The sequence below is a fragment of the Rhinoderma darwinii genome, chromosome 2 (genome assembly GCF_050947455.1).
Source record: "Rhinoderma darwinii isolate aRhiDar2 chromosome 2, aRhiDar2.hap1, whole genome shotgun sequence".
Classification (NCBI taxonomy): Eukaryota; Metazoa; Chordata; class Amphibia; order Anura; family Rhinodermatidae; genus Rhinoderma; species Rhinoderma darwinii.
In genome coordinates, this window is record NC_134688.1 from 405,426,731 (window position 1) to 405,454,017 (window position 27,287).

A 27,287-nucleotide genomic window follows, 5' to 3' on the forward strand; every position below is an offset into this window, starting at 1 on the left:
GTGGAGGTAGCGGCAAGAAACACAGGGGGTTGGTACCGGTACAGACAGGAAGTGTAGCAGGCGGAACCGCAGGAACGGGTGCGGTGATGACTGTGGACGAAGCAAGCAGCCGATGGGCTATGGCGTTCACCGACAGGAGGAGCTGGTCTTGTCGTGACGGGAGATCCTCCATCTCAGCCAGCATGGCTTGTGTAGTCAACGTCTCAGGTTGACCAGCGGGGTCCATGGCCTGAGCGTACTGTCACGGAGCGGGTTAGTGGACCCACTAGGCCGTACCGCCGCAGCGGGGAGGCAGCTGGCCAAACAACAGGACACCCCAGAAATACAATGTCCCGCACAAGGGTACCTGCATAGTCCAGATGGTGGCCGCAGCTCTGGCACAGATGAGATGGGTGCGGCAGATGGCGCCAAACGTGGCGGATGACACAGGAGCCGCAAGTTGCGCAGACGTGGCGGATTCCTCCGGACGTGGCAGATAACACAGGACGTGGCGGATTCCTCTGGACGTGGCAGATAACACAGGACGTGGCGGATTCCTCTGGACGTGGCAGATGACACAGGATGTGGCGGATTCCTCCAGACGTGGCAGATGACACAGGACGTGGCGGATTCCTCCAGACGTGGCAGACGACACAGGATGTGGCGGATTCCTCCAGACGTGGCAGATGACACAGGACGTGGCAGATTCCTCTGGACGTGGCAGATGACACAGGACGTGGCACGACTTGATACTAGGGCAAAGCACGGGAAACAGGAACAAGGTACGGGTAACAACAGGAACGGGAAACACTAAGGGACCATTTGCAAGACAGACTGGGAAAACTAACAACGCTCAGGCATCGAACTAGGGGGATGGACCCCTCTTATAGCCCAGGGTACTTACGGGTCAAAGGTCGTTCAAGATGTCCGGTGCGGGCTCCGGCGGAGGTGAGTGGATGCGAGCGCTGGCGTCTCCTGAGGAGGCTGGGGCCAGCGCTTGCCGACTCGTGGCTGCGGCTGTCAGCGGGAGGCTGGAGCTGACAGCCCGCAGCCACGGACATTACAGGGACACATCCCTTTGAGAAGGGGAATCGTAACACCCATTTGTTAATGTTTGCACAAAAAGGTAGTGTTAACAATAGTTACGGCATGGCAGGGTGGCGGTGGGGAAGGGGGGGCCCAAGTTTGGGTGACGCCCCCCCCCCCAGGGCCTATGGTCTACTTATTCCGCCACTGCTGCCCTTGCATTCTCCTGTAAAATGTTTTGATCCACCTTTGAATTTATTGTTCTCTTAATGTCCGCAAGGCATCCAGGCTCCGAGGCAGCAAACCAGCCCCACAACATGATTCTCCCTCCACTGTGCGTCAGTTGGAATTACGCTTTGTGTTGGTGTAAAGTTTTTCGTCCAAACATAGCGTTGTGCATTCGTGCTAAAAAATTCTAACCATAGACGCACAATTAATTTGGGGGGAACGGGAAATGTCAATAAGGATTTATAGTAACAAAACCTACTATTTTTTTTAAAGCAAACAAAAAAACGGAGTATTAAGCCATATTTATAAAGATATAACAAATTTTTATTAAATCTCAAAAACCTACTATTTTTTTATGTTTTTTTACTTATGTGCAGCAATTAAAAAGTTAAAAGGGGTTCTGTACCTTTAAATATGGATAGCATATATCTCTAGGATGTGCCATCAATGTGTGATAATGGCGGGTCTGACTGCTGGGCCCCCACTCATAACAAAAAATTAGGCTTGAATGGGATTAAGATGCAATAATATGCAAAGAGCATGGACAAGAGTGACATTCCCTTTTCTTCGGGTGATCAATGGGGGTCCCAGCGGTCATACTCCCAATTATCACACATTGAAGGTAAATATACACCAGGAGAGGGGACCTCTTTCCCTATTCTAATTGTCAGTATGGCGCCCCTTCTCTTCTACGTTGTTCGCTGCAGTCGAAATCTGGAATTATTGAACAAGTATTTAATAAATAATTCCAATGTTATAACTTCCAAACTGAATGGCAGGTATATCATTATAATAACATGTCACTTTTCTCAATTTACTGTATGCACCAGGCCTGTACTAGTACTGCATCACTACACAACTGTGTCACCACCTACACAGAAGTCCCATCTATCAATATCAGCCCTCACAGAATAGGACTGTACAAGTTCCTGGGATCGCTCCCTACCTGGAGGCTGCACTACCTGCTCAGGGCTGGGAAAAGTTTGCAGTGCCAAGCAAACACTGCATTCACCTGACTGGCCGCCTATGACAAGTGGGCGTTCCCAGTCACTTCAAAGAGGGGTGGTTATGCAGATCATGAGGCGTCTTGTACCTTGTGATTGGTGAGTTTTGTAATGAGAGCGTTACACTATTCTGTTCATTGGTGGCTGATAAGGGAGGGGCGTGGTTTCACGCTCCTGCTGTCCCTCGCTGTCACTTCCTCAGAGCTGCTGGCACCATGGCAGGCTGCAACTCTGGGCAGCTTCGGGGGTCCGCTCCGGACAGCGACTCTGACTCGGATACTGATGGGCTGCGGCCCCGGCTGCAAGTTATTCACAGCGGGCACTTTATGGTCTCCTCACCGCACAATGATGATAGACATCGGAGTAAGGAGCCGGACAGGTCGGGGACTGTCCCAGCCAGCAGCATTGATCCCACGCTTACCCGGTTATTCGAGTGTATGAGCCTGGCATACAGGTGAGACATGTGACTGGCATGGAAAAGAGTGTAATAGGTTTGGAGGTGATGTGGGCATGGGAGAGTGGCAAACTTTGTGACTTCCCAAAATAATCTGTGACTGTAGTAAGGAAGTTCCTCACAAAATGTGGAGTGGTGAAGTAAGGGTTAATTAATGTCCGGATCATTGGGCCGCTTTCTTCTATCTTGTGTATAGGAAATATGGAGTCTGCTGTTGAGGAGGCTATTGGAGCAAGTTCATCATGTCACTCTTCAGCTAATGGAATAATATACAGCAGGTCCATGTCATGGTCACCAGATCTCTTTTATGTAGGGCTAATGACATAATAATATGATTAATGGTGGTCTGGCCTGTGATCAACACATTGACCCCCTGTCACTATCAGCATTGTAATGAGTGAAGGCCTGGATTGTATGGTTGTTGTGTCGTTTCCTAGATATGTTGGTACCCATAGCACGTATAGATTATGTCTAATGTGTTACAATAATGGCGTAACTACAGTGGCTGCAGAAGTAGCAGTTGCAACTGGGTCCTGGAGCCTGAGGGGGCATTTAAGGCCCCCTGCAAACGACCGTGTCTGTAATCACGATCCGTGATTACGGGCACTGACGGTCACGGACAGCCGCCTGCATTTGCAGGCCGTGCTTTTAAATAAAGTATGGGAGCACGGTCCGTAAAAAACAAAAAATAGGACATGTCCTATCTTTTTCGGAGACTTTCTACGTCATGGATACCTTCTTATAAATATACGGGCAGGTGTCCGTCGGCAATAGAAATTAATGGGTCCATAATTACGGAACGTAATTACGGACGAAATCTACGGTCGTGTGCATGGGGCATAAGGTCCTTCTGTCCCATTTAAGACAAGTATGATGAATGACATGTGATAGTTGGGGGGGGGGGGGGCATTGGGGCCCAGGAGCTCATAGTTACTCTTCTGGCGAAAACTTTCCGTCCAACCCTCACAATTTTAATCATAATACTCAAGCCACCAGGTTTAAAGGGGTTGTCCACTTTTTATTTATTTTATATTCAGTTTTTTTTGTAAAAGAGGAAATCATACAGTTTCCTAATACAGTGGTCCCTCTAGCTACAATGGCATCAGGATACAATATTTTCAACATACAATAGTATTTCCTGAGGCTTTGTCACTTGAAACCACTTTCAACATACAATACCACAGACAGTCCAGATCCGCTGCATGTGTAATACCCTGAAATATTCAGCCAATCAGATGGGCATTTTACAGGTAAAGCACCTGTATTGCTGGTGTACGCCCTGATTGGCTGTCTAGTGGCGCCTCTCTCCAGTATAGTGCTTAATTTCCTGTACTGCTCTGTATCCATAAGATAACTGAATGGACTAAAGATGGCGGCAGTCATGTGACCTACATCATGTGACCACTGGCATTCAGGTAACACTGTCCAGCTATATAATAGGTTATTGAGGAGCAGAAGTTATAAAGTATTTCCACATAGAGCAACATCTTATCGTCATGTCTGTCAGTGTCTGTGAGGGGCAGCTCTTACATTCTCCTCCCTGTCTCCTCTTTGTTACGTGTGTTTTTTTATGTAACTTTATTAAAAACATGACAACATCCCCTAGAGACAGGCAGCCATTTTATAAATCATCTAGAGACCGTGAATACAAGCACAGTGAAGTATTTGTTTACCATTATCCCACCATTAGACCTATTCACTTAGCCCATGAATGTGTCCTATATGTTTCCCTTACACAGGTATGTCATGTAACCCTATTGCTGACTAAATGCTAGGGGTCACATGATGTGTGTGTGTGTGTGTGGGGGGGGGGGTCACATGACTGACGCCATGTTTAGTCATATTCAGTCAGAACCAATGTGTGGGCTATCCCATTCCACTGTGAAGAGACAAGGGCCTACTGCCTAAGAAAGGCATGTGAACAAAATTTCTAATACATGTATATTAGAAAACAAGGATTTCCTATTCTACAATAAAATTAAAAATAAAAACTGGACAACACCTTTCATTTACAGTCGACACCACCAGCACCATTCAAGAACTGTCATGGCCATGGAGTTTCTCTAGTAGCAAATTGGCCAGTTTAAAGTAAAAATTCCACCTTAAAAAATAAGCTGTTGGATAGTACCTGAACTTGAAAGATACTGGTTTTCCTTGGGGAGATTCAGTTGGCGTAGGAAGTCTTTCAGGCAATGCTCCCTGGGAAAAAGTATGCAAATTAGCTCTCCTCCAGAAGGAAGAAAGCTGTCTCTCTAGTGCCACCTATAGGTATGTACTTTGTCATAGGTATGTAAGTCAATGTCCAACCCATTAAGGAGTTTTAGTACTTGAAGGGTAATTAAGCTTTAAAAAAATTAAAATAAATTTACATGTCATAGTGACATGTCAGAAGTTTTGATCAGTGGGGGTCCGAGCACTGAGACCCCCACCAATCGCTAGTACGAAGCGGCAGAAGCTGTGCCGCTTCGTCTCTGATTCTTTCCTTGGAAAGCCGAGCAAGCGGTGTGCAGACTCCTAGCCTTTCTACTAAGCCTGTACACCTCTCCGAGGAGAGCCGGTCAGAAACTAAGCGGCACTGCGCTTACCAGAGCGCTTCTGCAGCTTCATTTTACAGATCAGTGGGGTCTCAGTGCTCGGGCCCCCACCAATCAATACTTCTGACATGTCACTATGACATGTAAAAAAATTTTTTTAAAGTTTAAAAACTTTTTGAGTTATGTAAAGTCAGGGCTGGTTCTGGTCCTTCAGTAGGCGTTGTCTCCTGCATCGCTGTGACACTGTCCAATCAGAGCAGACAGCCTCACAGTGACGCAGAAGACCTGCTGATCTCATGAGATTTAACTAATCACGCGAGACCAGCTTCTGTAAAGCAGTCACTCTGTGAGCCTTCACTTACAGTTAGCATATTTGGAGCCAAAACAGAGTGGGGGTCATAGTGGGACAACTCGGGGGGCCAAAGAAACTAAAAATTACAGCGATGGACTCAGAAGGCCGCCAGAAAAAAAGGGTAAGTATGTGTCTTACTAAAAAAAAAACTATGGCAGGTTCACTTTTAACCTGCAGCTACAAATTTTGTAGACATATAAAGAACATCACCAGTGACCACCTACTCTTGTGTGAAGGACCCCGTACGCCCTATACCTCAGATTCCTGGAAACATATGGGAAATGGGATACTGGTGTTAGGGCATGTGAAGTAATAGATGGGATACCCTGCTTCGGACCCCTATAAATGTCATTTTGAAGCAACCATGTGTCACTGCGCGGGGTGTGGACCCACTGGGCCGTACCGCCTAGCGGGGCACCAGCTGGCCAACAAGGTACAAAAACAATGTCTATAGTTCGGAACGGGTACCTGAGGCAATGTAGACAGTAGCGGAAGCAGGACTTGACTTTCACAGCAGGTGGCACCGTGGGTGCCTCGGAAGGCACGACTTGACTTTCTCAGCAGGTAGCACCATGGATGCAGCGGGAAGACACGACTTGACTTTCACTGTAGACACGATAGCACGGGATACAGGGTACAGGCAGCAGGAACGGGTAACACTGGGAACTGGAAAACACTGGGAGACCATTTGCAAGACAAACTTAGCTATACAACAACGCTCAGGCAAGGAACCAGTGGACAGAGCCCCTTTTTATAGTCCAGCAGCCATTAGGGCTAATAATTGATGGGTGACAGCTGGACGCGTACTGGCCCTTTAAGGCTGTGCACGCGCGCCCTGCGGGAATCAGTCCGAGCACCCGGAAGTGAGTGCCGGCGTCTCCCTGGAGGGAGCGGACGCCGTGATGAGAGATGTCCGTGGCCGGGGCCGCCAAGGGGGAAGTCTGAATGATGACCCCCGGCCATAGACGTTACACCATGATTTACATGTTTGCCCATTCATTTAAAGCGGCACCATGTAATACACCCCAAAAAACATACCGATAGGGAATTTGGATTGTGAGCCCCAATGGGGACAGTAAATGAGGACTTCTGTACAGCGCTGCGAAATATGTTGGCGCTATAGAAGTAACAGAAATAAATAAAATAAATAATACTACATTACCCCTTACGCTTCGTTCACATCTGCGTTGGGACTCTGTTCATGGGTTCCGTTGGAGCTTTCCGTCAGGGGAACCCATGATCGGAAACCAAACTGAAACAAATGGAAACCATAGCTTTCCGTTTGCATCACCATTGATTTCAATACCACAGAATCAATACCGTAGTGAATACCATTCATTCGGTCAAAATGACGGAACCCTTAAACAAGGGTAACAAATAGAAACATTTGTACCGGATCCGTCACCATTGAAATCAATGGTGATGCAAATGGAAACCTATGGTTTCGGTTTGTTTCAGTTTGGATTCCATTTGTGAGTTCCCCTGATGGAAAGCTCAGACGGAACCCCTGAACATTCTTTGAACGGGGTGTCCGGATAGCACAACTCTTTTATTCACAGTCATACCTACATTTTCAGATTTTACGTGGAGTTTTTGAATTGTGGATATTTCATGACGATGAACATGTCCTGAAGGAAAATCTCATTATAAATCTGAAATATCCCAGATATTTGACCCAATAACTGTAATTTAGTTATGAATCAGTGTAAGAGCAATAGACATTACTAGCGTAAGACACAGGAAATACACATTTAATATTAATTAACACAACCTGAAATCTACGTTTCTGTAATAGCTGCTCTTATCATTTACATCTGCCCCCAAATCTAATACACAGGGGCATTTAAACCATCTTTTACACCAGTTAAGGATAATTACAAATTATTGTCAAACGCCGTACAGTTCACCTTCAATTAACACGTAGATCTCATTGTGTCAAAATAAAGATTTTATTAAAATCAGACTAAATCTGGCAACAGATGTAACAATAATTATTAACAATCCATAAGTGATAATGGTTATTGATAATTGTTAATTCTATGGTACTAAAATGTTCACTGTACCATTAGTCAGAAAAGTCATAGTACTTTTCTTGAAAACTACGATCATTACTACTATACAGATCTGTGTGGAGGCGTAGCTAGGTTCTCCAGCACCCGGGGCAAAGATTCAGTTTGGCGCCACCCCCCAACCTCTTTCCTGACATCTTCTTCCCCCACGCCATGTTTGTTTTCTCTACAAATCAATGACGTGTCATTTCTTTTATGTAACTCGAGCATAAAAATGTACATTTTACAAGCAATATAGTTCTATACACAACACCAGAACCAAGCTCATTACATATATACAGCAACAGAACAAAGCTCATTACATATATACAGCACCAGAACAAAGTTCAGTACATCAATACAGCATCAGAACCAAGCTCAGTACATAAATACAGCTCCAGTACCAAACTCTGTACATATATACAGCACCAGAACAAAGCTCATTACATATATACAGCACCAGAACCCAGCTCATTACATATATACAATTCCAGAACCAAGCTCAGTACATAAATACAGCCCCAGAACCAAGCTCAGTACATATTTATAGTACCAGAACCAAGCTCAGTACATATATAAAACACCAACATAAATACAGCTCAATTTAGTGCAACCCCTGCCATATAGGTTTGAACTAAATTGTTTCCAGCTCCCAACATGGACCGAACAATGGTAAGGATATGCTGCGAGATGCTGTTTCACAAAAAAAAATAATCATATCATAATCATACCACCCATCATCTCGCTGCAGATTATACAGTGACTACAGTACTGATTAGAGGCAGAATAAACATTTACCTTAAGTGACTCACCGGTGACGTCTCAGATTCTAGTTCTTTTTCTCCATCCGGTCCAGACCTCTATGATGACTTCTCCCGGTCATAGCCCATTTCTGCAGTTTGCCGCTCAGATGTCTTCAGCTTCTCACTTTTCGAACATTTCTACACCTATAAATAAAGATAAAGTTCTCATTATACCACACACTACGCCCCTATATATAATAGCGCCATACACTGCACCTCTAATTATAATAGTGCCATACACTGTGTCCCACACACAAACCCTGCCCCCTGTAGATAGTGCCTGCCATAGAGCCCCCTGTAGATAGTGCCCCCATATAGCCCACCCCTGTATATAGTGTCCCACATATAGCTCCTCCTATAGTGCTCCACAGATAGCCCAGCCCTGTATATAGCCCCCTGTAGATATAGCCCACCCCTGTATGTAGTGCTCCACATATAGCCCACCCCTGTATATGGTGCTCCACAGATAGCCCACCCATGTACATAGCCCCCCTGTAGATATAGCCCACCCCTATATATAGTGCTCCACATATAGCCCACCCCTGTATATAGTGCTCAACATATAGCCTACCCCAGTATATAGCCACCCCTGTAGATAGAGCCCTCCTGCAGATAAAGCCCCCCTGTAGATAAAGCCACCCCCCCCCATAGATAAAGCCACCCCCTGTAGATATTGCCACACACTTTTTTATTAGGATAAAAAAACAAACTATACAAACTCACCTTAATCCCGTTCCCGCGCCGTCCGGCGGCAATTGAGACCTGTTCTCTTCTGCGCAGGTCTCCTGGGGTTGAACGACGCAAGCAGCGTGATGACGTTATCGCGCCGCTTGCGTCTACTAATGGAGCTGATTGGCAGGGCAGAATTACTTTATTAATTATAGTGCAGGAGGGGGTGGCGGCGGCTGGTTTCAGTGGCGCCGCCGACCCCCTCAGAGAGGCAGCAGGCCGCCGTCATGGACGGTGCGGCTGTGGCGACCCCCTCTAAGTTGCGCCCGGGGCACATGCCCCTCCTGCCCCCCTAGCTACGCCCCTGGGTCTGTGTGCTAGCGTCCGTGGATCTTCTCAGAATGCTGCCTTCTAGGGGAGAACAGTTCTGTAATAGGACATGTCATTATTTTTTCTCTCTCAGATTCATACGGTAGAAAAAAGAGGCACCAAACCTAGACGTTGAGCTCCGAGAATGTAGGTGACAGTCTATGCCGACGCACAGACAGATCTCCCTAAGCCTCAGCAAGGTTAGGACACTGGTTTCTGACCGTTACATGTCCTTTTGGCTCGGAGGGTTGGGGAAAAGTTCAGGGGACTTTCTCCTTCTGCATACAGCTTACGATGGACCACTATTTTGTGAGGTATGCTGCACATTTTTTGTGGCACTTGGGTGTAGAAAGCACAATCTCAGGCATTCAATTAAAGAAAAACAGGCACACCGAGGTACGATAAATACATAGTACTTAGTATAACATGAAACCGTAATATGGCAGTGTTCATTATTCCATCGGCTCTATTCACAGGCTTAGGCACAGTTCACATCTCGTTTTGTGCACACATTTGTGGTATACAACGAAGTTACAAAAACATATGCATTTGTAACATATGCTTAAGTTTTTTGTAGTATACGTCGTATACCTTTTTATACGTTTGTGTCCGTTCTTACTTGTAAAAACTTATACTTTTTTTTGTTCTTAATCACTAAATCAAAGTTTGTAAAGTCCAGATTTCCCATATAAAGTTACAAAAACGTATATGTTTTACTATGCAAACGTAGGGTTTAATTTTGCATACATAGTCCATACGTCGCCATTGACTTCAATACAAATTAAAACGTATAATACGTTTGGAAAAGTACTGGAAAGCGTAGTACACTACCCTTTTCGGGACATGGAAAAAAAAGGATACAACGTAAGGATACAAAACGTAAGCACAAACGACACCATTAGGACATCCGTCCTGACCATAGAAATCAATGTGCACGCTGTGGTACACGTTTTGACACGGTTTTATCATGTCAAATTATGCTCGTCAGACGTAGAGTAAAAATGAGATGTGAACTTAGCTTTGCATACCCATAAGGCTGGGTTCACACGTGGCGGAATTTCACTTAAATTCCGCTGCGGACACTCCGCAGCTTTAATCCGCAGCGGAGCCGTTTCTCCATTGCCTTCCACTTCTATTTAGAAGTGTTCGTTTAGACGAGGCGTAAAATTCCGCTGCGGAGCATAGGCTGCGGAGCGGAATTTGGTGTCCGCAGCATGCTCTGTCTGTTGCGGAGCAGTGGCGGACTGGTGGCGGAATTTCTCCATTGACTTCAATGGAGATTCTAATTTCCGCAATGAAGTCCGCAGCTGTCATGCACATGTTATGTGTGCTGCGGATGCGTCTTGCTTTTTTGCCATGACATTTCTTCATTCTGGCTGGACCCATGTATTTCTAGGTCTACAGCCAGACTGAGGAAGTCAATGGGGCTCCCGTAATTACGGGAGCGTTGCTAGGAGACGTCAGTAAATAGTCACTGTCCAGGGTGCTGAAAGAGTTAAGCGATCGGCAGTAACTGTTTCTGCACCCTGGACAGTGACTACCGATCCCAATATAAAGCAACCTGTAAAAAAATAGAAGTTCATACTTACCGAGAACTCCCTGCTTCTGTCTCCAGTCCGGCTTCCCAGGATGACATTTCAGTCTTAGTGACGGCTGCAGCCAATCACAGGCTGCAGTGGTCACATGGACTGCCGCGTCATCCAGGGAGGTCGGGCTGGATGCCGAAAGAGGGACGCGTCACCAAGACAACGGCCAATAAGTATGAAATTCGTTTACTTTCACTAGGGAAAGTGCTGTCCCTTCTCTCTATCCTGCACTGATAGAGAGAAGGGAAGCACTTTTCCCGCAGTCCGCAGCAGCTAGTCCGCATCAATTTACTGCACATTTGGGGCAGATCCGCAGCCGTAATCCGCAACCCGGATTAGGTGCGGCATTGATGCGGACAGTTGCGGAGGAATTCCGCCACGTGGGGGCATGCCCTAATGGTTCAAAAGTAGAAACAAAACCTAAATAATGCCAAGTTAAAAAAATCCTATTGAAGTCAATGGAGAGGTCAATGGATGGTTCTCTCCTTTTCTAAAAAAAAAAAAAGTGACAGAATGGAGAAATGTAGAGAACTACGTCAATGTAAACAGAGCCATACAATAATGGGGATATTCTGCCTTCAGGTATAAGCTTTAGACAATGTAAGCTGCATGGATATAAAGTATAGTGCTTATTGAAAGGGTTGTGTTCCTTAGAAAACCGCTTTAACCCCCTTTCTGCTATCCGCACAGTGCCAATCCATCTTTGAGCTGACCAGATAAATCCTATGAGACAGACTGGTTGCTAAGGGATAAACGGGTTTGTCAGGAAGTGCGTGCCTACCAACCAGGCTTCTATTACTCAGCAGATAAGGAACATGGAAGCTCAGCAGTGTTCAGACCACACCTTAATTCACGCTACTGCCATATTAATCCGATTTGAGTAAAAGTAAATGAAGGTGGAGAACCTCTTTTAATCAGATTTTGAGATAAGTCCAAGAAGTATAATGACTATGGACAGCTAGGAAATGACTATATTTGCCGATAACTATTTGACAGATAAAATAAAAATAACCTTGTATTTACTTTTATACAGTGAGCGATAATAAAATACATTAGTAGCAACATTTTGTCTTATGGAATGTATGTACCTGTAATCATGCTTCCTAATTAATAATTCTTATAAGACTTCATTCACACGGTGCATAATTTGATGCAGATAATCGGCATAAAAACCGCAGGTAAACAGGTAATTTCGCAGGTAAAATCCACATTCTGCGTTTTTTTATGCGTTTTTAGCTGTGTTTTTTACATAGTATGGAAATAGGTGCGTTTTTTATGCTGCGGTTGTTGGTGCTTTATATATAAACTTGTCAGATACAATTCTAAGACGGAAACGCAAGATAAATTAGGGCTCTCCGGATTTTAAAATACGCACCGCCGGTTAGTTTATGCGCGGAAAAATTCTGGAACGTGTAGATGAGATTACTTGAAATCTCATTTACGTTGTTATTACTGTATTACGCAGTGGATTTGCCGCAGGAAAACACGCTCTGCAAATTTGCACGTAATACGTATCGTGTGCACGTGGCCAAACAGTGCCAGCTCCTTAGCAACAAGTGGCACCGCTACTAGTATGAGACTAAGGCCTCATTCACACTTCCGTCGGCCGTTATACGGCCGCTAATGACGGTTCTGTCAAACACGGGCCGCACTCTGATGGCTTCTGTGTGCAGTCCGTTGTTTCATGGACCAAATTAAATGAAAAGGCCGAGACTGGTCTGTCAAAAACGGGCAGGAGTAGGACATGCACTACTTTTGACGGAACGGCTGCACGGTTCCGTTAAAACAACGGAAGTGTGCATGGCCCCATTGAAATCAATGTGTCAGGATAGCACCCTGACGAAAAAAACTGAAGTGGGCATGAGGCCTAACCTGTGAAAATCTGGTGTTTCAGAAGGACTACTGGCATCTATCGATACTGGCCACCAGCACTTATGCCCCTGCATGTCCCAGTGAATGCTTGTCACTCAGCAATGGAGCTTGGATTCTTACGTAAGCCATATTTTACAGCACAGTAGTCTTGAAAGGCATCGCCAAACCAAGGAAATTTACCCTTAGGGTACGTACACACAGGACGGATACGCTGCCTAAAAGTACACATCGTATCCGTCCTGAAAGCCGCAGGGAATTCCATCCGAAAAACAGCACCAAATTTTGGTGCAGTTTTTTGGGCGGCATGTATGCTGCGGAAATACTGTAGGAATAATAGTAAATAAAAGTTTATACTTACCACCCACGTGTTGTCATGGCAACACATCCCTCTTTTCTGAGCGCAGCCCGGCCTTCTGGGATGACACTATAGTCCATGTGACTTCTGCAGCCTTTGATTGGCTGCAGCAGGCACATGGGATGAAATGTCATCCCAGGAGGCCGGGCTGCGCTCAGAACAGGGGATCCTGTTGCTAGAAAAGGGGTCAGGGGTAAGTATAAGGTTTTTTTATTCATTTTTTACCCAAAATTTTTTTAGTATTTGCGATTTTTGCGGCAGAATCGCAGTATTTCTGCCGCAAAAATCACAACTGATAAAGCTGTTTGTTTCGGGTTTTACCTCCCCATTGAATTCAATGGGGAAAACCCGCAACAGAAGATCATTGAATCCGCAGTTAAAAAAACACACTTCAGGGCAATTTATGAGCGTTTTTTCGTCTGATTTTTTTTCTGCTGCATGTGGTTGAGATTTGTTCAAATCTCATCCATTCTGGCGCTACTGTAATACACTGCAGATTTCCTGCAATGAAATCCGTTGCGGAAATTCCGCAGTGTTTACGTCCAGTGTGTTCCCACCCTAAAATGGGTTGTGCAGGATTAGAAAAACATAGCTGCTTTATTTCCAAAAATAGCTCCACACCTGTCCATAGGTTGTATCTGGTATTGTATCTTACCTCCATTGAAGTGAATAAAGATGAGCTGCAATACCACACACAACCTGTGTATGGGTGTGGCACTGTTTTTGGAAGAAAACAGCCATGTTTTTCTAACCCTGGACCAAACCTTTATTGTCTTGACTGTGTGCTGTAGGATGTGTCATTTATAAAACATTTCAGGCTGAAAATCCTCCTGTAGATTTGCTATACAGCAGGATAATATCACACAGAAGGAAGCAAACACTGCTTCTGCCAAGATGATGATGTATCCAATAGTTCCAGTTTGGACAGGTTTATGGGAAGCTTGAGCAGGTCACGAGGTGTTGTGAACGCTGTGATATTACATTCGTGCAGTAACACCCATGACCTTCTATATAGTAGATAACATGATCTAAAATTAGGTTTGTGCCATAAATGTACAGCTTAAAGAGGCTCTGTCACCACATTATAAATGCCCTCTCTCCTACATAAGGAGGTCGGCGCTATACTGTAGGTGACAGTAATGCTTTTTTTTTAAAAAAACCAATCTATTTTTACCACTTTATTAGCGATTTTAGATTTATGCTAATGAGTTGCTTAATGCCCAAGTAGGCGTGTTTTTACTTTAGACCAAGTGGGCGTTGTACAGGGGAGTGTATGACGCTGACCAATCAGCGTCCTGCACTCCTCTCCATTCATTTACTCAGCGCATAGGGATCCTGTTAGAGCCTTATGTGCTGTCTTATACTTACACATTAACAATACTGAAGTGTTTAGACAGTGAATAGACATTCCACGGGATGTTTATTCACAATCTCTGCACTTCGTTAGGGTATGTTCACACGGCAGCGTCAGTAACGGCTGAAATTACGGGGATGTTTTCAGGAGAAAACATTCCCGTAATTTCAGCCGTAACGGCATGTGCAGGCGCTTGAACGCCGCGTCCATTACGGACGTAATTGGCGCTGCTTTTCATTGGAGTCAATGAATAACGGCTCCAATTACGCCCCAAGAAGTGACAGGTCACTTCTTTGACACGGGCGTCTATTTACGCTCCGTCTCTTGACAGCGGCGCGTAAATATACGCCTCATGTGAACAGACAAACGTCAGCCCATTGCTTTCAATGGACAGATGTTTGTCAACGCATTCAAGCCGTAATTCGGGGGTTAATACGCTCGATTTACGTCCGTAATTAGTGTGTGTGAACATACCCTTACTGTTTCTATGGTAGTTACAGCAGAGGAAGCGTGATCTCGTTGTAACCTGTCATTTACAGCGTAATCTCGCGAGATCACGCTTCCTCTGCTGTAACTACCACAGACAGAGTAACAAAGTGCAGAGATTGTGAATAGACATCCGGTGGAATGTCTATTCACTGTCTAAACACTTCAGTATTGTTAATGTGTTAGTATAAGACAGCACATAAGGCTCTAACAGGATCCCTATGCGCTGAGTAAATGAATGGAGAGGAGTGCATGAGGCTGATTGGTCAGCGTCATACACTCCCCTGTACAACGCCCACTTGGTCTAAAGTAAAAATACGCCCACTTGGGCATTAAGCAACTCATTAGCATAAAGCTAAAATCGCTAATAAAGTGGTAAAAATAGATTGTTTTTCTAAATAAAAAGCACTGCTGTCCCCTACATTACAGCGCCCATCTCCTTATGTAGGAGAGAGGGCACTTATAATGTGGGGATAGAGCCTCTTTAAATGGGAAGGCATAAAAACTATTTTCTGTACAGTGGCTTTCCAAATATATGTACGTTAGTATCTTTGGGTAAGTGTCGCCTGCCATGGATTTACTTTAGCCTGCTTTTTAACTTTCGATAATTAGAGCTGTGGGCTGTCCCTCCCCATGCTTTAAGCCAGGACCACACACAGAGTTTTGATGTAATTTTTGGCTCCGTTTTTTGAGCCAAACACAGGAGTGGACACCAAAGAATGGAGATGCATCAGTCTTTTTTATACACCTTTTCTTTCCTTTAGATTTACTTCTGGCTTTGGTTAAAAAAACAAAAAACACTGCAACAAAAAACTGCATCAAAACTCGGAGTGTGATTTTACCCTAAGGGTACGTCCAGATACAATGTAAACACTGCAGAATTTCCGCCAACATTTTCTTATAGTAGTAGCAAAGTGCATGAAATTTGAACAAATCTGATTCACACACTGCAGAAATATCCAGCAGAAAACATGTGGGGAAATTGACTTGCGGTGCAGATTCTTAATCTGCAGCATGTTAATTTCTCTTACAGAAACACTGCGGAACTGCCGCCTGGAAAATTTGGACTGGAAATTCAGCAGTGTTTACGCTGTGTGTGGAGCACACGAACATGCTTTTGCGGCCACAATTGCCCCGAAAATCCACGGGAGAATTGCGGCCCCATTCATTTCTATAGGGCCATGCACACTACCATGGTTTTCACGGTCCGTGCATGGCCCCGGAGCCCGGACCGCAGAAAGAACGGGCATGTCTTATTACGCCCGTGTTTTGCGGTCATTGAAAATAATGGCCGCGGCCATGTGCACAGCCCGCGATTTTCGGGCGGCTCACGGCTGTCACTCCGTGGCCGGCCGACCCGGAAATAACGGCCGTGCACATGGCTACAGTCGTGTGCATGAGGCCTTAGAAGTTTACACGTCGTGGATTTGTCGCAGATTTTTATTGCAGATTTTACCTGTCGCAGTTCAAAATGTACACAGATTTCACAAAAGAGGGAGATCTGTGTCAAATCCGCAACAAAATCCGCAACAAATCAGCAACAAGTCAGCGAGTCATCTCAGCCATTACACGGGCCAATGTTCGGCCAAACGTGAGTTCATATGAACGCTCGTTCCACGACAATTGCCCTGTGTAATAAGGGCAAACGCTCGTTCATCGGCTGATCTGCTCTTTTATGCAGAATTAAAAATCATCGTTGTCGGCAGCGCTTACGCAGCAAAAGTCAAAATTCTTGGCTTTCTGTTGCGGGTTTTGCATTCCCATTAAATTCAATGGGAATGCAAAACCCGCAACGGAAAATCAACAAACGCAGCATAAATTGACATGCTGCTGTATTAAATTCCGCACTGCACGTCAAGTTATTAACGTTTACACAGCGTTTTTTTTCCACAGCGTGGGCATGAGATTTACTAAATCTCACCCACTTTGCTGCTACTGTAAATGCTGTGGAATTTGTGCACACAATTCCGTTGCGGAAATTCCGCAGCGTTTAAGCTACGTGGGAATCCAGCCTTAGGGTATGCTCACACAGGGTGGGTTAGCTGCAAATTTTCTGTCCAGATTTGCGGACGGAAAATCTGCAACATGTTAGAGAAGCAGCAAAATTGGTGAGATTTTAGTAAATGTAATCCACACACCATGGAAAATTTGAGTTCAATGGGGAAGTGAAAATCTGCAACAAATTGGAAATACTGCAACTTTTGCTGCGGAAAAGCTGCGAACCCACGGTAAAATCGCAAGTAGGAAAAAAAATACATAACCAGTTCAGGAACGGGCTATTTTGAGCCTCCAGGGCCAGGCACCGTTTAGCACGCGTTAGTAAACCGCTATAACTTTTTTATTTGTTGGACTAGCGACATGATTTTCGCATCCTTTTTGCTATTTTAGAATTTTCAGGCTTATAGTTGGAAAATAATAGTAAAAAAATATGCTTTTTTACATTTCAGCAAATTTTTTTCTGCTAATAATATAGATTTACCCTAAAATAGAACTTTTAATTGTAATAGTCATTGTCTACCGTAAATTTTGATATATTACATGTCTATTTTAGGGTAATTGGGTCAGGACTAGCGTTACGGCAATGATTGGCATGGGGATTGTCCGTTTTTTTGTGTGGGTATTTTAAGTGTAATATTTAATTTATTAAATATCAGCCCTCTTAGGCTTTATTCAGACGAACGGGAATTACGTCCGTGCAACGCGCGTGATTTTCACGCCCGTCGCACGGACCTATATTAGTCTATGGGGCCGTGCGAACATGTGCGTGATTTTTACTCAGCATGAGTCCGCTGAAAAAAAGTCACGACATGTCCGTTCTTTTGGCGTTTTGCGCAAATCACGCACCCATTGAAGTCAATGGGTGCGTGAAAACCACGCATGCCGCACGGAAGCACTTCCGTGCGGACTGCGTGATTCGCGCAACAGCTGTCAAAAGGATGAATGTAAACAGAAAAGCACCACGTGCTTTTCTGTTTACAAACATCCAAATGGAGTGTCATAATGATGGCGGCTGCGCGAAAAGCACACAGCCGCGCATCATATCCTGCTGCCACACGGAGCTGTTAAGTGGCTTTTGCGCGCGCAAAAACGCCACGCTCGTGTGAATTCCGCCTTATGGTGACTATTGTCACTAATAGGGCTGTGCTAAGTCTAGTTACACCCAGCAGCAGTCTCTCACTAATGGCATCCCGGCGATCATCTGACCAGAATCATTGTACTAGAAGTAATGCATAATATTGGAGTCCTATTTCTAATCTTGACCTATAATATGTAAATTATTGTTACAAGATGTCAATTTTACAATGTACATTTCCTGTTAGTTATATAATCCACAGACCGGTTATGAGAAATGTGGATAGTTTTGATTGTAGGAGGAATATTATCCTACACATTCCAGAGTTCATGTCCGTAATCCCATTGACAGCCCTACCATAAGGGTGCAGTCACATATGCGTATTTGCATTGTATTTCCGCAGCGTAAGCATATGCTGCAGAAAACTTTACAATGTAAGCCTACGGGCAAAATATTATGCAGCGCAGGAACTAGAGAAATGTGTTGCAGAATATTTTTCCTATAGGCATACATTGTAGTTTTCTACAGTGTATTATTACGCTGCAGAAAAAAAAATGCCATGTGTGACTGCACCTTAAGACTATCCCAGTGGTAAACAAATGTTTATTAACAGGTAACAGAACTTTGCACTCCGCTACATGGCATACATAAATATAGTGTCAATCCTATAAAAGTATAGGAAGCAAAGACATTTAAAAAAATAAAAGTTGAATAGAAGTTATATTTTATTGGGTCAGACCAATGTCTGATCTTTTGGTAATTTTTGGAAAATATATATTATAAACCACAAGTGAGCACAGTCACTTAGATACATTCTAGTGAACAAGGGAAGCAATGGTATTTTCTGGTTAACCCCTTCACGACTGCCATACGGCTATATACGTTCCAACTGCCGATGCCCCGTGCAACCTGGAATGGGGTTTAATGAGTGCAGTTCTGCTTCAGTGTGAGCAGCGATGCACGCTCATATCTGTCGGGGCTTTGAGAGCCCCGGAATATAGCTCCCACTGTATATAGCACCACACACAACCCCCTGTATATAGCGCAAAGCCCACTGTAGTTAGCACCACCTAAGCTCGCTCTAGGAGCGGAATCCCTGGCTAGCGCTCTGGCCACTGATTCCCCACTAGAGGGAGCCCCCGCCATCTCTCCATCCCCGCTGTAGATAGTACCACCCCCTGCAGATAGCGCAACTACCCGTGTAGATAGCATCCCCCTGAAACCGCTCTGGCCGGGGGTTCCGCTTCTAGCGAGAGCCCCTAACGCAAGGGGCTCTTTCTAGGAGCGGAATCCCCGGTCGACACTCTGGCCGGAGATTCTTGCTACTGGAGAAGCCCCTGGCTTCACTATCAATATATGGACAGTTACTTCAGGGGCTACTCCTGGAGTGGAATCCCTGGCGAGAGCGCTGCCGACGCTATAGCAGGGGATTCCGCTTTTAGAGTTAGCCCCTGACGTCACTGTCCAAATATGGACAGAGACATCAGGGGCTCCCTCTATATGCAGAATCCCCGGCCAGAGGGATTTTGCTCCTACAGGGAACTACAGTGGTGCTATCTACAGGAAGGGGGTGCCATTTATGGGGGGGTTCTATCTACAGGGGGAGAGGCGCTATCTGCAGAGGGTAGTGCTGTCTGTAGGGGGGTGGTGCTATCTGCAGTGGGTGGCGCTATCTAATCTACGGGGTGTGGCTCTATGTACAGGGGAGATGTTGCAATCTACAGGGAGGATGTTGCAATCTACAGGGAGGATGTTGCAATCTACAGGGAGGATGTTGCAATCTACAGGGGGGATGTTGCAATCTACAAGGGGGATGTTGCAATCTACAGGGGGGATGGTGCTATCTACAGGGGGATGGTGCTATCTACAGGGGGATGGTGCTATCTAGGGGGGGGTGGCACTATCTGCAGGGAATGGCACTATCTACAAGGGGTGTGGTGCTATCTACCGTGGGTGTGGCACTATCTACATGGCCACTGTGGCATTATATGGGCACTACCTACAGTGGACACTGTGGCGCTATCTACATGGGCACCATGTGTTTCACTATCTACAGTGGGGACGGTGGCACTATGTGGGCACTGTGGCACTATTTACAGTGGGCACTATCTATGTGGGCAATGTGGCACCAATTCATCCAATTTATTTTAGGGCCTGTTCACATCACCGTTCATTTCTGTTACGGGGTTCCGTCAGAGGTTTCCGTCGGGTGAACCCCGCAACGGAAAGTGAAAGCACAGCTTCCGTTTCAGTCACCATTGATCTCAATGGTGACGGAAACATCGCTAATGGTTTCCGTTCGTCACCATTCCGGCGGGTTTCCGGTTTTCCGATGGAATCAATAGCGGAGTCATGTGGCCCTAGTGTGCTAATGGACTGAAACGCAGGCCTCAGAAGCAAATGAACAACTAGAGGATTTTGGGGCCTTCTTTTTATTAGAATACATTTTAGGCGCCATGTCCGGTTTGAAGTGGTCTTGTGGTGCCAAAACAGTTGAAACCCCCAAAAAATACACCATTTGGCAAACTACATCCCTGAAGGAATTTATCAAGGGGTATAGTGGGCATTTTGACCCCACAGTTTATTTGCTGAATTTAGTGGAATGAAGCCGTGAAAATGAAAATCTCAATTTTTTTCGAATAAAATGTAGTTTTATCTCAGATTTTTCCATTTTCACAAGGAATAAAGGAGAAAAAGCACCCCAACACTTGAAAAGCAATTTTTCCAGATTACGGCAATACCCCCTAAGTGGTCATAAACTGCTGTTTGGACACACGGCAGGGCTCAAAATGGACGGAGCGCCATTTGGAGCTCAAATTTAGCTGGAATGGTTTTTGTGTGCCATGTCACATTTGCAAAGTGCCTGCGGGGCCAAAACAGTAGGAACCCCCCAACAGTGACCCCGTTTGGGAAACTACACCTCTTAAGGAATCTATCTAGGGGTGAAGTGAGCATTTAGACCCCAGAGGTCTTTTTGCAGAATTTATTTGAATTAGGCCGTAAAAATGAATATCAACACTTTTCCGCCTAAAAATTAGAATTTTTTCACAAGAGATAAAGAAAAGAAAGCATCCCCAAAATTTGTGGTAATAAACTGCTGTTTGGACACACAGCAGGGCTCAGAAAGGCATGCAAATTTTGCTGGATTGGTTTTTAGGCACCATGTCGCATTTGCCAAATCCTAAGGTACCAGAGTACAGTGGACTCCCCCAAGGAGTGACCCCATTTTGGAAACCACACCTCAAGGCATTTGTCATTTGCCTGGACATATGACAGGGCTCAGAAGTGAAGAGCAACATGCATATTTGAGGTCTATCTTGGTGATTTTCAGAGCATTGGCCCAAAACAAACCCCCAAGTAGTGACCCCTATTTTGGAAACTACACCCCTTAAGGCATTTTAAGGGGTATAGTGAGCATTTTGCCCCCACAGGTATTTTTTCATTAGTAATTACTGCGCAGCAGATGGTGCAAAGTTAAAATTTAAATTTTCCGCTGATATACCATTTTAGTGCACAATATGTTGTGCCTAGTTTGTGCCACCGAAGACACACGCCTCATAAACTGCTAAGCTGGTTCTCCCGGGTATGGTGATGCCATATATGTGGATTTAAACTGGTGTTTGGGAACGCTGTAGGGTTCAGTCGGAGGGAGCGGCATTTGGCTTTTTGAGCGCAGATTTTGCTTGGCAGTTGTTCTGTAAGCTGTGCGGAGTACATCAGGGCATAATAAGAGGGTATAATAATGCAGTAAATAAATAATATTTCAGAGATATGTGGCCAGTGTCGCACTGATAAATGGTGCCCGATCTTATCTGCTTTTGGACACTGCACATTTTGTGTCGCCATATTCTGAGAGGCAGAACTTTTTTTATTTTTCAGTCAAAAAAGATGTGTAAGGGCTTGATTATTGCAGGACAGGTTGTAGTTTTTATTGGTACTATTTTGGGGTACATGGGGCTTTATGATCACTTTTTATTCCATGTTTTGGGAGGGGTGGGGATAAAAAAATAGCGATTATGGCATTGTTTTTATTTTTTTGCGGTGTTTACTGTGTGGGTGGTTACGGATGCGGCGATACCAAATATGTGTACTTTTTTTAGCGTTTTCATTTTTTTCCTATAATAAAAGTCTTATTATAGGAAAAAAGGCAGTGTTTGTTTTTATTAACTTGAAACTTTTCTTTTTACACTTTTATTCAACTTTTTTTTTTTTTGTCCCACTAGGGGACTTGGGGGGCCTGCACCTCTGATTTTTATTCTAATGCATTTCACTACCGACGTAGTGCAATGCATTAGAGCTGTCAGTCATTCACTGACAGCAAGCCTACTAGGTCTCAACTGTGGGTGGGGCCTAATAGGCTATTGTACGTGGCAGATCAGGAGGCCATTTTAGGCCTCCGATTGCCATAGCAATGATCGGCATTCTCCCGATCACATCGGGTCGATGCCGATCGCTACAAACCACTAAGATGCTGCGATCACTTTTTATCGTGGCATCTAAGGGGTAAATGGCAGGGATCAGAGCTAGCTCCTTTACAGCACGGTGTCAGCTGTAACATACAGCTTCTGAGCCTGCGCCATCTTGTTACTGCGGCCGGATGCCTTTTAGGCCCCGCCTCTGGGCGGGACCTAGCAGGCTTCCGTACTTGGCAGACAGGAGGCAGTCATCTGCTTGTAAACACTATAGATGCAGCGCTAGATACTGTTACACTGCTGGTGGTGCTCAAGACTGCAGCACCAGACAATCGATATCACATGGGTGAGGCACGCATCAATACTGACAGAAAACAAAAGGCACAAGAAACTCACCAGTGGACGAGCGCAAGCGAACACTGAAAGTAGTAGAAAATGGAGATGATGCAAAACGGAGTGGATGGCAGGTGAATAGCATGCAAGCAGATAACAGATGAATAAACAGTGGACAAGAATTTACAGCACTCACTGACCCTATCTGAATATTACACGGGCCAATTATCGGGCAAACGAGCTTTCATAGAACGATCAGCCGATGAACGAGCAAACAAGATTCTGAAAAGAGTAAGCACATGCCAGAAATGTATGATGTATGTACAGCGAGCAGCGCAAACCATGGAATAGTCCATCCTGAAATATTTCTGGACGGTAGAAAAATCTACACATTAACATTGAGCAGATAATGATCTTATTGAGTGCTACATTATTATTAAATTTTATCTATTACATAGATGGCTACACTTTCAGCAAAGCTGGCAATAGATTTTTTTTTTCTTCATCCAACGATGCCTTTTTTTTGCTGATCTAATGCTTATGAGCGTATCAGAATATCCATCCTCAGATTTAAAGGAGAATTTACTATATTGGATTTTTTTTTTTGTATGTTCCAGATCCCACCCGGACACCAGAAGAATTTTCATTGGCTGTTTAACCCTTCTTCCTCCATGGAAATAACATGCAAGTTAAAGGGTAATTAAACGTTCAACAAACTTCTGACATGTCATAGTGACATGTCAGAAGTTTTGATTGGTGGGGGTCCGAGAACTGAGACCCGAACCAATCGCTAAAACAAAGCAGCAGAAGTGCTCGTGTGAGCGCTTAGCCGCTTCGTTTCTGTTCGGCTTTTTCCGAAAAGCCGATGTATTGGAGTACGGGCTCATAGACTTTGCATTGAACCTGTACTCCGCTACATCAATTTACGGAAAAAGCCAAACAGAAACTAAGCAGCTAAGCGCTCACACGAGTGCTTCTGCCGCTTCATTTTAGCGATTGGTGGGGGTCTCAGTGTTCAGACCCCCACCAATCAAAACTTATGACATGTCACTATGACATGTCAGAAGTTTGTTGAACGTTTAGTTATACTTTAATCAAAGCTCAGAGCCCCAATGCAAAATGTGACCCCCACTACCATCAGTCATTTATAATACTTCCTATGGGGCATGGGGACATTTGCCCTCCCCTAGGCATCCAAGCCCTGGTGCATCAGTTATTTCTGCACCATCTATAGCTACGCCCTTGGTTAAGATAAGAGCACTACCTGGGCTGTTCCACAAACATGGGCCCCCCTTCCCCACCGCCGCTCTGCCGTGTCTATAGTGTCTACACCACCTTTCTGTGCGAACATTGACAAATGGGTGTTACAATTCCCCTTGTCAAAGGGCTGTGTCCCTACATACTGACAGTCACCAACCATCACACTGTTCAGGGACACTTCCGCTTGACAATGGGAATGGTAACATGAATTGTCTATTAGTCCTGGGTACACAAAGATATGTAGAATACAAGGATTGCCTACAACAGACATGTCAGGAGAGGGGACAGATCCCCTATAGATCCAGTGACTCACAGGTGATGTCTTCTCTGATGGGAGTCGTTTTCTTTTCTTCTCCATCTGACGCAGATCGTTATGGCGACTTCTCCTGATGAGACATCTTTGCCCATCACTTCTGCAGCCATTTCCAGCCTCTATAGAAACACACAAATTTAGACACCAAGACCCAGGCCCATACATTAAAGGGGTTGTCCTGGCACAGACCGTTTTTTATACTGATGACCTATCCATGTGCCCGGACAACCCCTATTACTCAGACTAATAAATTTGGACCCCAGACTAGATCATAGAATACATACAGACCCCAGACATTCTAAACTATTGCATTCTGCAGACCAGACCCCCCTAAACAAATGCAGACCCCAGAACAAGCACCCTAAATAAATTCAGACCAGACCCCTAAATACAGACGCCGGACCTGACCCCCTTAATACAGACCCCAGACCAGATCCCCTAAACTAATACAGACCCCTAAATAAAGACCCCTAAACTAATATAGACCCTAGCCAGACCCCTAAATACAGACCCCCTAAATACAGACCCCCAGAACTCAAACTAATACAGACCCTCTAAATACAGACCCCAGACCTGACTGCCTTAATACAGACCCCAGACCAGACCCCTTAATCTAATACAGACCCGTAAATAAAGACCCCCTAAACTAATAGACCCTAGAACAGGCCCCCTAAATAGACCCCATCAACTAATACAGACCCCTTAAACTAACAGAGACCCCTAAATATACAGACTCTAAACCCCTTAAACTGATACAGACCCCCTAAATACAGAACACAGACCCCCTTAAACTAATACAGACACCAAACCTCCTAAATACAGACCAAACCCTCTAAATACAGCCCCCCTAAACAAATCCATCCCCTTATACTTACATAGCAGCTCACCTCAGTCTTCTCTGTGGAGTCTTGCTGCTGCTCATGGACCTGCGGTCATGTAACCAGCAGGTCTCTAAACAGTAGTAAGAACTTCAGAGATGAGGTCATGTGACCTTATGTCTAAAGGGCCTTTTGCAGGTCATACACAATGCAGTTGTCACGTTTTTTGCTGCGATTCGCAGCAAAATCGCCGCAAAAACACGACAAAGCTACATTGTACTTTGGCCGGCCATGGGCCCTCCGGGAGCCTTCGGCCCCAGGCAGCCGCCAAAAGTGCCCTTTGATGATCCGCCATTGAGCACTACTCTACAGATCCCAAGACTTGAGTCCTGGCATAATCAGAACAGTTACCAAAGAGAATAATTTACTCTAATATGTGTATTTTACCATCATTATCCAAAATTCAGGAAACAATTTACTTTTTATTTTTGTTTTAGTCCTTTGCATACAGGAGCTTGTTATCTCTTAAAAATAGCCATGCGAAATGTCCTCCTTCATAAGAACAAGTCAGCAATAAAGGTCATTCACTTCGTGTGCATGTATAGATCGCCAGCCTCAGTTTTCTGTACATCTGGGTCTACTTCCTGCAAAAGATATTGTCAGATTTTGTCATCAGTCATATCTAAGCAGGGAATTGCAGCCAACCACACATCCGTCAGTGATGACGTTGCTAAGATAGATCCAGAATTTGTCATAAATGTTTTCCACTTGTGTGCAGTAATTAACTGGAGCATATGGTAGTAGCACTCTTCATTAGCTTGTCAAAAAACAGGAAATTTTTCTTTGATAAGAGCAGTGAATGATGGCTCAGCAACTAATGCTTAGTAACCTGCACAGTTCTCATTATTTGAAGACATTTAGACTAAACAAGCTGATCATGGTGGGCAGGGGTGCACCTAGAGGGGTTTTTCTAGTGCCCGGAAACGCCCCTCTGAGCCATTTATGAGAAGACTAGTCAAGTGATAAAATATTAGGTCTAAGGAATTTTCCCATCTTGGATATTTATTATATATTTACCGGATATGCCATAAATGTCCAATAGATGCGGGACCCATATCTGGAACTCGCACCTATCTCTAGAAAGGGGCCGCCTATCCCCCTACCTTCTTTGCTTTCGCTGCTCTCTGGCCCCTGACTATCGAGGTGGTCAGGAATACGGAAACAGTCGATATTGCTGAGCTACACTGTTTCTGTGACTCCAATAGAAGTGAAAGAAAGTTGCAGAAATAATGTAGCTTGGTGAGCTACGCTGTTTATAAAACCAGGGAGCAACGGAAACAGCGCAACTCACTGTGCTACACTGTTGGCAACTCCCATTCCCTTTTATGGCAGTTATGAAAACAGCGTAGCTCAGCGTGCTCGTCGGCTGTTACCATACTCCCAACCACCTCCTCAGTTGGAACAAGAGAGAGTAGGACGGGGGTCAGGGGGCCCATTCTATAGATAGGTGCGGGTCCTAGAGGAGGGACCCATATCTATCGAACATTTACGGCATATCTTGTGGATATGCCATAAATTTCCAAGATGGGGAAACCCCTTTTACCAGGGTTATCAAAATTCCTGGACAGTCCATATATTAAGGGAGGGCATATTTCCATCTTCACTGTGGGCACCAGTAAGCGTGGAAGTGCCCCCTCAAGAAATCCTGCATTTTCCCGTGATGGGGAAGAAACAGCAATGTAAACGCTCTAATGAAGCTCCCTTTGAAATTAGAAGTCCAGAGCTGAGAACGACACTTGATAGTGCTCTTGGCTGTAGCTCATAAAGTTCAGTTCCGATCTCCCTCTATCTGTTCAACAAACCATAGAAGGTTATTTAAAGAGCACCTGCCCCCCTCCCCTGACATGTCCGTTTTAGTTTTAGTAAATATTTGTATAACCCATGGAATAGCAATACTTG

General features: G+C 44.8%; 1 protein-coding gene across 3 annotated transcripts in view; it reads left to right on the top strand.

Annotated features, from left to right (window-relative positions):
- The first annotated feature begins 2,430 nt into the window (after positions 1-2,430).
- The window catches only part of MLXIPL (MLX interacting protein like), an 85,501-nt gene continuing 60,644 nt past the window's right edge, over positions 2,431-27,287 (top strand). For all 3 annotated transcript variants that reach the window (XM_075854125.1, XM_075854126.1, XM_075854127.1), the window contains exon 1: positions 2,431-2,691. In XM_075854125.1, coding sequence (XP_075710240.1) covers positions 2,453-2,691 — 239 coding nt within the window. In that variant the 5' untranslated portion in view covers positions 2,431-2,452. The remainder of the gene's footprint in view (positions 2,692-27,287) is intronic.